Below are 12,019 nucleotides of genomic sequence, written 5' to 3' on the forward strand. Positions count from 1 at the left end.
CACTGGCGGGGGACTAAAGCACTGACAGGGCACTGCAGGAGGAAACTCAAACTAGTGGGGGAGTAAAGCATTGACAGGGCACTGCAGGAATAAGCTCACACTGGTGGGGGAGTAAAGCACTGGCAGGGCACTGCAGGAGGAAACTCACACTGGTGGGGGAGTAAAGCACTGACAGGGCACTGCAGGAGGAAGCTCACACTGGTGGGGGAGTAAAGCACTGACAGGGCACTGCAGGAGGAAACTCACACTGGTGGGGGAGTAAAGCACTGGCAGGGCACTGCAGGAGGAAACTCACACTGGTGGGGGAGTAAAGCACTGACAGGGCACTGCAGGAGGAAGCTCACACTGGTGGGGGAGTAAAGCACTGACAGGGCACTGCAGGAGGAAGCTCACACTGGTGGGGGAGTAAAGCACTGGCAGGGCACTGCAGGAATAAGCTCACACTGGTGGGGGAGTAAAGCACTGGCAGGGCACTGCAGGAGGAAGATCACACTGGTGGGGGAGTAAAGCACTGACAGGGCACTGCAGGAGGAAGCTCACACTGGTGGGGGAGTAAAGCACTGGCAGGGCACTGCAGGAATAAGCTCACACTGGTGGGGGAGTAAAACACTGGCAGGGCACTGCAGGAGGAAGATCACCCTGCTGAAGGATTATAGGGTTGTCGAAACACAGCTGGAGGCGGCTCGCACTTCTGGTGCTAGTGCAGTAGCAGATCACAAGCTTCAGGAAGCTCAGACTGCTGAGGGTCTGCAGTGTAGACATGGGACTGGTGAGGGAAGCTCTTAAACTGGGACCAATAGCGCACACTGAGCACCACTGAAAGGAGGAAGCTTACATTCAGCTGCAACTGCAAAAATCCCCACACAAGGAACATTATCACCTTAGTTTCTATAGAGAGGCCTGTCTGGTTTGTTAATTTAAGTACTCAGTTATGTACTAGTCTAGACTATTGATAAGCAGTCCTATTGTCTTCTTTTTTCCTGACACATTCCAATCTTTCTCAGACGTTCTACATTCTTCCCCCTTCTGTCTTTTTCTTTCATTTGTTGTACCTTTCTTTTTGTCTGTCATCTTCAATTTCCTTCCTCAATTTTTTTCTTACGTTATGCTGGTTTCTTGAAACCTGCTTAATGTAACCCCAAGACTATTCTAAAGTGCTGTGGAGCTGAATATAGGACTCCTGATGGATATTTCTAACCGCAGATTCCTCCCCTTAGAATTTCCCCCAGCTGCCAGGCTGGGTCTGGAGAATTTTTTAGTACTCTTGTGCACCCTCGGTGGCATTGTGGGGCTTGACATTGGTTCCATACGGAGCTGTATATAAGCACCACCCCTTGACTGTGATATCAGTACCTTTTGTTCTGTGTTTCTCTGCCGATTTCAAACTTTTTTATAGTGTGCCAGGAAACAATGTTGCCACTGAAAGGAACAGGATTCAAATCATGCCATGACTGCAGGAAGCAAAGTTTGGTCACAGATCCAGTCTAGGTGTACCTTTAGTACCTGGGCTCAGGACATGACTCAAAGTTGTGTGGCAAATGCACTTTAATGCACCCAAAGGTGGTTTGAGACCGGGAGGCAAAGTTGTATGTCACTGAACACAAAAAGATGTTGCTGTCCTCACGCAGACCCCGCTTCCGCTACAAGCCATGGGCACCGTCCAAGTCCCATTGCTGCCCCCGCGTCTGCTCCATTTTCCACTCAAAGCCCTCCAGTCCAAATGAAATCATAAAAAGGAGAAGTAGGACTCATTTCCATCCTGGCACTCTGACTTGAAAGAGAAGGCGCAAGGATGTTGAAATGTCAGTCACTTTCTATCGAGGTCACTGGCAGTGGAGCTGATCCCTCAGTTGATTCAGATGTGCACTGAGTTGAGTTTTGTGGGCTGCCATCAGCCCCTCAGCAGATAGAGGCCTTCAAAGAGGCCATGCTGCAAATTTTCTGTGTGATTTCAGCTGCTTATGTCACCTCTTTGGGACCCACAGAACTGCAGGAGTCTCCAGTCGGATTTGTCTCCTTGGGAGTTGTTACTGCACCTGTACCAACTTCATTACAGACTTCTACTCTGGCTCTACGATCCATGCCAGGTCCCTCTACCCGAACGCCGGTGTCAGAGGTTAATTCTCTGCCGACACTCGTGTAGGACCTTGAGCCGATGTTTGACCGAGCTTGATCAATGTTGTGCAGCAAGGTTACAGGCACAGCCATGATTCTAATCCTGTCTTGTACATCTACTGCATAAGAACTATCAACAGAGGCTCCATTATCTTTTTGACTCTGACTCTGATTCTGTCTCAGAGAAGGGTGCAATCCTAGAATACTGATGATGGTCTGGAGGAGAGCATCCGCACACCACTAATGGTGCCTTATACCAGAACTTATAAAATGTCAGTGGACTTTTTACCTCCCATGAGAGAGAGCTTGACTCACAGCATAGGCTGCCAATGGAAGAAAGTTCCTCATTCCCAGAGGCGGTTTGGAGGACAGCCACATTTTAGAATTACAGATGCCCTCCATTGAGACGAGAACAAATGTTTTGACAGAAATGATATGCTGGTGACACACACATTATTGCCAAGCACCCCACTCAAGAGATTCTTATTGTATAGGCCTCAACCAGTACTATGAATCCAAAATAGTTTTCAACCACTCCTTTGGATAGACAAGCCAAAAGGCTTGATGCCCATGCCAAAACAGTGCTTTCTTCCACTAGTCTGGCACTCACATCTATAAACGCAATCTGTCTGTTGGGCTGGCACACACATACCGCTTGAGACACTTGAGATCTTGCCGGCAGTCCCTGAAGAACTTTAGTACCTTGCTACCTCCGAAGATACTTGGGAAGGATCCTACTAAGTATAATTTCCAAGCAAGTCTGGGTACCTTGGCAGAATGGTTGGCTCTATTCTTACCCTTCATAGACATGCCTTCATATGCTCCACAGTGTCCTCCGGTGATGTACATGCTTTGCTTTAGACACCAGGTCAAAGCAGGTAGGGGCTATTCCAGAGGGCTGGCGTATATACAGAGACAGCTTACACACACCGGTGAGGCTCCAAGCCCAGACCTTTTAAGACCAGAGCTGTGCATCTGGTAGGTAAAGTGTGGGCTACCTTAGGGCTTCCATCTCCTCCTCCCCTGCTACAATGCCCAACAAACCACTTTAGCTGGCCCTTAGTGGCGCAAGCCCAACCAGTGGAAAGCACAATCCAAAATGATCTTCCTTGTTTGACGGTCCATCACATCCGACAGATGGGTCTGGCACATTGTTCAAAAAGGCTATGCCCTCCCTTTTCAGTCCTTCCTGCCCAATATCCCTCTCATACCCGAACACATTTCTAAAGAGCATCTATCCATCCTCCTGCTCGATGACTGGCTGCTGAAGTTGGGCTCATCACAGTCATTCCAGGACCACCTCTGGACGAAGGCAGAACTTTTGAAATGTTGGGGTTTTACCAAATACATGCCAAAGTCCCACCAGAATCCTTTGCCGAATGCTTTAATCCATTGGGGTAATCTTTGAAACAGTGGAGTTCAAGAATTTTACTCCACATCAGTGAGTCCAGGAAATGTGTATATGATTCAGATGCTTCAAGCTTGGATCATGGTGAGGGTGGCTCTGAGGCTTCTTGTCCTCTTAGCTTTGTGCAACCTTCTGTTCATTGGGCGAAGAGAGTGTAGTGCCCACGATTCTTAGGCTTGGGCATCTGTCATCCAATCAGGCAGCAACTCTGCAAGGATCTCCTGTCTCAGCAACAGGGCAGGGTCCTCTACCCGAATCTATGTAATGTACACCCCAGGCGTGTAAAGTGAGCAGGGGCAATTGACTGCATTTGACTTGCCACTGTAGAGATGGATGTCATTCTTGCCACCAGACACCCTCCACGAAATCCATTTATGCAGCGCACTGGGACTAATTTGTAACCTGGTGGGGAGCCTGAGACCCTGATCCTTCGCAAGCAAACCTGGTGGATTCTCATTTATTTGTGTTGTCTTTAACCCAGCAAGGATTTGCAATGGCCTAAGCCCACTCCACAGACCCTCCATCTTGGGGAGGTACTCCCTTGGTATTTATTCTAAGGTAAAGTATCTGTGGTTAGAAGTTTCCATGTAAAGGACAAGTTACTTACCTTTAGCAACACTCAGGTAAATACTCATATCTAGTCGCAGATTCCTCACAGCCCCCACCTGCCCATTCTGTGGAGTGGCCTCCTTTTAATATCTTAAAAGGTTCAAAGTTAGTATTCAACAGACTGTTTGAAACACTGGATTAGGCAGCACATCACATCTGAGGACTTGGAAAAGGAAAGGACAACAAATGTATGTCATCACACAGAAGTGGGATTTAAATGCAATTCTGCTCTGTCACTTCCTTGGTTGTATGAAGCCATTGTGGAACTGCGTGCCTAGGAGCACTGTTATGAATATTTCTCCAGATCCAGTGTGGTGCCTGGGAGATATTCTAAGGTGAGGAATCTGGAGCTGAATAGAGTATCCACCACAAAGAGCCTTACTGAAGGTAGGTAACTGGCTCAACGGATGATGTAATGAGGGAAGAGCCTTGAAAATAGAAAGATCCTCCCCAAAATGCTCAGACCACACCGGCTGGCGGATGGATCGATCATGGAACAGAGACCACCAATAGGGTCTGCATGGCATGACAGAAAAATGGAAGGAGAGGCAAAGTACGGATAAGAGAATCAACATTTCCAAAGTGGGAGAGGAATATTTTCAAGTGATTACTAGTATCTTATCTTTGGGGTCGTAGCCAGGTATGTTCTGCTGCCTCGGCCTTGCTCTTCGGTTGCAGGGAATTTGGGTGTCCTGTATTTTGTCTTTGCTGCCAAATAGACTCTGATATCTTGTCTTTGTTGTTGAGGTTGTTTCATATTGCTTGTCTGTGGCGTTCGCAGCCATGTGGACTAATATCATGTTGTGAGTGTTCACTGCAAGTGGGTTTTGGGTGTTTTGTTCTTCTCGTTTATTGTCCATTGAGTTATTGAGTCATGTCCTTGGTGTTTGCTGCCAGTTCGTATCTTGTCTTTGATATTCAGCTCTATAAGTGTTCTGGTGCCTTGTCTTTCACAGTCAGCATCAGGCGCGTTCGGGTGTCTCATCCTTGGCCTTAACTGCTAGGTGATTTCTGGTGTCGTTTGTGATGTTCACTCCCAGCTGGGTTCTGGTGTCTTCTTGGTTTTCATTGCCTGTCAAGATCTCGTTCATTGTCTTCAAAGTTCTCTGCCAAATTGTTTCTGATGTCTTGTCCATGGTGTTTACTTGAAGCTAGGTTCTTTTCTTTTGTACTTGAGAGTCACTGCCAGGTAGGTTCTTGTGTCTTGTCCGTAGTGTTCAGTTTGAGATGGGTTCTAATGCCTTGCCTGTGAAGTTCACTAGGAGGTGGTTTGTCCTTGGTTTTCATTTCCAAGTACGTTCTGGTGTCTTGTCTATTGAGTTTACTGACAGCTGGGTTCGAGTATTTTAGCCTTGGCACTGCCATATGGATATTTAAGTCTTGGCCTTGGTGTTTACTGGTAGGTGGGTCCTAGTGTAGGCCCTTGGAGTTCATGAACAGGTAGATTTTGGTGTTTTGTCGTTGGTATTCACTTTGAGCTACCTTTGAGAGTGTTAACCTTGGCACTTCTGGTGTCTAGCATATTAACAATCAATGAAGGTATAGAGGGGTTTCTCTGGTTGTTTATTTCCCCTGCATCCGTGGTTGAAATGGAAATGTAAAAGTGCAGATATTCAACATCTCAGAGCACCTGATTGCCACTGAGAAGTTCTGGTACTCTCTCATTAAATGTATTGCACCCTTATCCGTGGTGGCGTGGGTGCAGGCAGAGAGAGTGGCGATGCTTAGGGAAGAGGTGAAGGGTCTCCGTTAGTATCCAATTTCTGATACCTGGGATGCGCTTCAGAAAAAACTCTGGGGGTTCACCAGATGTAGACCACTCCCCTTGACCCCCCCTTCCCGCTCTTCCCCACACTATCATACATGTCCAGGGTGGTAGTTGCTGATCTACCACTACATACGGATGGCCTATGGGACCCCAGGGGCGCCCCCTGTGGGGCTGCAACTCATGGCATTCCCTCTGTCACGTTGAGCGAGTGCAGGGTTCCTTCCTTTCTTTCCAGTTCTGTTCACTGCAGTTGTAAGCAGTCTTAAAATATGGCACTTCTAAACTGCAAAGGGCTTTCACTGCATATACACTTGCTCTTTGTCATGATCAAACCCGTTGTTAGAGTAATCCTGAATATTACCATCATACAAATGCCTGATTTTCATAATTCAAGTTATTGCAGATTACTGTGATATGTAATGATGTTGCCCTGATGCTTGTTTGTAGTCCATGCTAAGTTTTGTAAAATAAAAATACAATACAAACTTTTTTTTTTTAATTCAAAGTATTGCACCCTTTCTTTGTAAGTGCTGGTACTCCCCCTTCAAAATTAAAGAAGTGCAGGTACTCAGTACCTGTGAGAACCTGCCCATTTAAAGCACTGAAGAATTACCTCTCTCAAAGTTCAGATGAGGCTGGCTTTAGCAAACCTTCACTTTGAATTAGGACTAGAATAATGAAGTTGGGGAATTATTGTTGAAAATTGACATTTTTTAACCAAAACTGCTGCCCTAACTTTCTGCACGCGACATATTCGAGAATAGCCTAGGGGGGCAGCTTCTGTAAGGTTGTCAAGGTTGTTATATAGCCATAAATTCCATTGTCAAAATTCGCTGTACAATGCAAAGGCTTCCAATAAATAGAGACAGCACTTACAAAGTAGCTAATTTCACTTTAGCAAATTTAGTAAGTGGATCATTCCTTCTGTGGGGCGAGGTGCTACACCAAACTGCTGCAGATTTTTTTCAGTGATTGTTTAAGGGCATTGCTGTGATAGCTCTGTCCTTTTCTTCTTCGCTGTTTGTGCTGCTTAAATGTACATACATGTGAATAAACAGATTTAAGAGAAAAAAAACTGTGAGAATGCCTCTATTACAGTCACGTTATGCATATTTCACCGTCATTATACTGTACAGAGCCCTAAATTCTGTTTCCTTAGATAGTGTGTAGTGTTTGCACTTCTAACCTCGCATGCAATGTTTCTGTTCTTATTGACTGATGTCCTCTCTTCCCTCGTCTTCTCCTTCCTTCCTTTTCATCTCCATTCCTACTTCCATTTCACTCTTTACTTTCTTACCTCTCAGTATGCCACCAATTGCGGTCTTTCCCCCCTCTTCCTTTGCCCCTGACCCCTCTGTCTCCCTTTGTTCCTTTTTTCTCCGTTACTAGATTTCCTTATGTTGTTTCTTCTTGGTTCTGTTGTTTTTGGTGTTTCCTCTTGTGCCACTACCTCCCTCTACCTGGATTTTAGCTGGCATGCCTTGTTGCCTTTCACCACTCTTTCTGTATCTTCCGGTTCTTGAGGTAACCTTGAGTTGTCTGTTTTTTTCCAGAAGCTCCAGAGCCGCCTGTGATAAAGCCAAACACGGTTGGCATGCTTGTCACAGACGAACCAGACGAAAAGGTAAAATGTAACTTGATAAACTGGTTAAAAAGCTCACATTGCTTGGGAACTACAGCGCTGGCTGGGCACTGCTGGAGGATGCACACACTGCAGACACGGGTCTTGTAACACTGAGTGACCTGGCACTGCTGAAGGAAGCTCACACTGCTGCGGAAAGCTAAAGGTGTTAGGATTCTGTGGCACTGCTGAAAGGAGCCCACACTGCAGGAGAAAGTGAATACTGGGGGGATTCTATAGCACTGCAAGTGCACAGCTAGGGGAAGCTCACACTGCTGGCGGAAACGTACAGCGGTGGGATTCTGTAGCAATGCGAGGGCACTGTTGAAGGACACTCACACTGCTGAGGGAAGCTAACAGTGTTGGGATTCTACACCACTGCAAGAGCACTGCTGAAGGAACCTCACACTGCTGGAGGAAGCTAACAGTGTTGGGATTCTACAGCACTGCAAGAGCACTGCTGGCGGAAACGTACAGCTGTGGGATTCTGTAGCACTGCAAGGGCACTGCTGAAGGACACTCACACTGCTGAGGGAAGCTAACAGTGGTGGGATTCTACAGCACTGCAAGAACACTGCTGGAGAAAGCTCACACTTCTGGGGGAATCTGAAGGTGTTGGGATTCTATAGCACTGCAAAGGGCACTGCTGAAGGGAGCCCACACTGCAGGAGAAAGTTAATACTGGGAGGATTCTATAGCACTGCAAGCGCACTGCTGGGGGAAGCTCACACTGCTGGAGGAAGCGAACAGCGGTGGGATTCTACAGCACTGCAAGAGCACTGCTGAAGAAAGCTCACTCTGCTGGGTGAAGCTAAAGGCAGTGTAATTCTGTAGCACTGCAAGGGTACTGCTGAAGGGTGCCCAGGGGAAGCGAATACTGGGGGATTCTATAGCACTGCAGGTGCACTGCTGAAGGAAATTAACAGTGGTGGGATTCTACAGCACTGCAAGGGCAATTCTAAAGGTACCACACTGCTGAGGAAGCTAACAGCGGGGGGATCCTGTACCACTGTAATGGCACTACCTAATAGAGGTGGGATCCTGTAGCACTGTAATGGCACTAGCTAACAGCGGTGGGATCCTATAGCGCTGTAATGGCACTAGCTAACAGCGGTGGGATCCTGTAGCGCTGTGATGGCGCTAGCTAACAGCGGTGGGATCCTATAGCGCTGTAATGGCACTAGCTAACAGCGGTGGGATCCTATAGCGCTGTAATGGCACTAGCTAACAGCGGTGGGATCCTATAGCGCTGTAATGGCACTAGCTAACAGAGGTGGGATCCTGTAGAACTGTAATGGCGCTAGCTAACAGAGGTGGGATCCTGTAGAACTGTAATGGCGCTAGCTAACAGCGGTGGGATCCTATAGCGCTGTAATGGCACTAGCTAACAGCGGTGGGATCCTGTAGCGCTGTAATGGTGCTAGCTAACAGCGGTGGGATCCTATAGCGCTGTAATGGCACTAGCTAACAGCGGTGGGATCCTATAGCGCTGTAATGGCACTAGCTAACAGCGGTGGGATCCTATAGCGCTGTAATGGCACTAGCTAACAGGTGTGATCCTGTAGAACTGTAATGGCGCTAGCTAACAGAGGTGGGATCCTATAGCGCTGTAATGGCGCTAGCTAACAGCGGTGGGATCCTATAGCGCTGTAATGGCACTAGCTAACAGCGGTGGGATCCTATAGCGCTGTAATGGCACTAGCTAACAGCGGTGGGATCCTATAGCGCTGTAATGGCACTAGCTAACAGGTGTGATCCTGTAGAACTGTAATGGCGCTAGCTAACAGAGGTGGGATCCTGTAGAACTGTAATGGCGCTAGCTAACAGCGGTGGGATCCTATAGCGCTGTAATGGCACTAGCTAACAGCGGTGGGATCCTATAGCGCTGTAATGGCACTAGCTAACAGGTGTGATCCTGTAGAACTGTAATGGCGCTAGCTAACAGAGGTGGGATCCTATAGCGCTGTAATGGCACTAGCTAACAGCGGTGGGATCCTATAGCGCTGTAATGGCACTAGCTAACAGGTGTGATCCTGTAGAACTGTAATGGCGCTAGCTAACAGAGGTGGGATCCTATAGCGCTGTAATGGCGCTAGCTAACAGCGGTGGGATCCTATAGCGCTGTAATGGCACTAGCTAACAGCGGTGGGATCCTATAGCGCTGTAATGGCACTAGCTAACAGGTGTGATCCTGTAGAACTGTAATGGCGCTAGCTAACAGAGGTGGGATCCTGTAGAACTGTAATGGCGCTAGCTAACAGCGGTGGGATCCTATAGCGCTGTAATGGCACTAGCTAACAGCGGTGGGATCCTATAGCGCTGTAATGGCACTAGCTAACAGAGGTGGGATCCTGTAGAACTGTAATGACGCTAGCTAACAGAGGTGGGATCCTGTAGAACTGTAATGGCGCTAGCTAACAGCGGTGGGATCCTGTAGAACTGCAGGGCACTGCTGGAGGAAGCTCGCACTGCTGGGCTCTTCTGTCACTGACTAGGCACTGCTGAAAGACGCTCATAATGCGGGATCAAAATAGCAGTGCAAGAAGAGGTCCTATATCACTGCTAGGGCACTTCTGGCCTGGGGTAAGTTCGCACGGCTAGGTTATTACAACACTGACCTGTCAATGCTGAGGGAGCTGGGACCTGCACAGTGCAGTGAGGAAGAGAGGAAGCGGAAACAGCTGGACTCTCACACATTAGGCAGGCAGTGCTGGAGGAAGCTCACCTCAGAGGCGTCTTATAGCACTGGCTGGCACTGCTGTAGGAAGCTCAGCTTACACTGCAGCATGCCCTGAGCCCTCATGAAAAGAAGCAGCGTGCATTTACGCCCACCCCTCTCTTTCTTTCAGATCGCCGATTGCTCGACCAGGAATGGCTTTCCAGCCCCTAACATCACCTGGTACAAGGGTCGGACCCCCCTGCAGCAAAACGAAAGTAGGTACCATCAGGACAGACGCTGTTGGTGGCACACACCCGGGGAGAGGGAGGGGCAGGGGATGTGCTACTATTTTGAGAACATGTTTAGTGTTTGACCTTGAGAAGTGCTGGTACTGTCCAGTAAATGTGTAGCAGTAGTGTTGAGAAGTGCTGGTACTGTCCCGTTAAATGTGTTGCAGCAGTGTTGAGAAGTGCTGGTACTGTCCAGTAAATGTGTTGCAGTAGTGTTGAGAAGTGCTGGTACTGTCCAGTAAATGTGTTGCAGTAGTGTTGAGAAGTGCTGGTACTGTCCCGTTAAATGTGTTGCAGCAGTGTTGAGAAGTGCTGGTACTGTCCAGTAAATGTGTTGCAGTAGTGTTGAGAAGTGCTGGTACTGTCCCGTTAAATGTGTTGCAGCAGTGTTGAGAAGTGCTGGTACTGTCCCGTTAAATGTGTTGCAGCAGTGTTGAGAAGTGCTGGTACTGTCACGTTAAATGTGTTGCAGCAGTGTTGAGAAGTGCTGGTACTGTCCCGTTAAATGTGTTGCAGCAGTGTTGAGAAGTGCTGGTACTGTCCAGTAAATGTGTTGCAGTAGTGTTGAGAAGTGCTGGTACTGTCCCGTTAAATGTGTTGCAGCAGTGTTGAGAAGTGCTGGTACTGTCCCGTTAAATGTGTTGCAGCAGTGTTGAGAAGTGCTGGTACTGTCCCGTTAAATGTGTTGCAGCAGTATTGAGAAGTGCTGGTACTGTCCCATTAATTGTGTTGCAGAAGTGTTGAGAAGTGCTGGTACTGTCCAGTAAATGTGTTGCAGTAGTGTTGAGAAGTGCTGGTACTGTCCCGTTAAATGTGTTGCAGCAGTGTTGAGAAGTGCTGGTACTGTCCCGTTAAATGTGTTGCAGCAGTGTTGAGAAGTGGTGGTACTGTCCCGTTAAATGTGTTGCAGCAGTGTTGAGAAGTGCTGGTACTGTCCAGTAAATGTGTTGCAGTAGTGTTGAGAAGTGCTGGTACTGTTCCAGTAAATGTGTTGCAGCAGTGTTCAGAAGTGCTGGTACTGTTCCAGTAAATGTGTTGCAGTAGTGTTGAGAAGTGCTGGTACTGTTCCAGTAAATGTGTTGCAGCAGTGTTGAGAAGTGCTGACAACCAGTTCCAGATTTTATCTGCCCATTTACCGCCCTGCTTTCATCCATCCCTCCTCTTCTCGCTCCGTGAACTTTGCCTTTTCCCCTCACAGAGATCCATATTACCACCGTCATCACAACGGAGTCGAGCGGACTGTTCACCGTCAGCAGTGCCCTCTACGCACCGGTGCACAAGCAGGACCGTGAGGCGCAGTTCTACTGTGAGGTGAACTTCCGGATGCCGGGCATGGACCGCATGATGGAGTCCGACCGGGTCAACATCACAGTGTACTGTAAGTACAGCCACCAGCAGAGAGGGAGGAAAGATTGGGCGCAACACCGTGTGAGACATGCCCAAGTGTGTGACAAGGCACTGTTGAGAGGGGGTGAGGAAAGAGTGTACGTGCCACAGGCAGGAGGGCAGGGAAGGTAAGACAGGAGCTGATGGTTGAATGTACAACACA

The 12,019-nt window shown here is 48.0% G+C and overlaps 1 protein-coding gene across 2 annotated transcripts in view; it reads left to right on the plus strand.

The window, feature by feature from the left end:
* Positions 1-12,019, plus strand: part of MCAM (melanoma cell adhesion molecule) — a 233,128-nt gene that overhangs the window by 126,102 nt on the left and 95,007 nt on the right. For both annotated transcript variants that reach the window (XM_078682178.1, XM_078682179.1), the window contains exons 4-6: positions 7,454-7,524; positions 10,371-10,455; positions 11,669-11,848. In XM_078682178.1, the coding sequence (XP_078538304.1) occupies positions 7,454-7,524; positions 10,371-10,455; positions 11,669-11,848 (336 nt within the window). The remainder of the gene's footprint in view (positions 1-7,453; positions 7,525-10,370; positions 10,456-11,668; positions 11,849-12,019) is intronic.

This window comes from Lissotriton helveticus, chromosome 3_1 (assembly GCF_964261635.1).
Source record: "Lissotriton helveticus chromosome 3_1, aLisHel1.1, whole genome shotgun sequence".
Classification (NCBI taxonomy): Eukaryota; Metazoa; Chordata; class Amphibia; order Caudata; family Salamandridae; genus Lissotriton; species Lissotriton helveticus.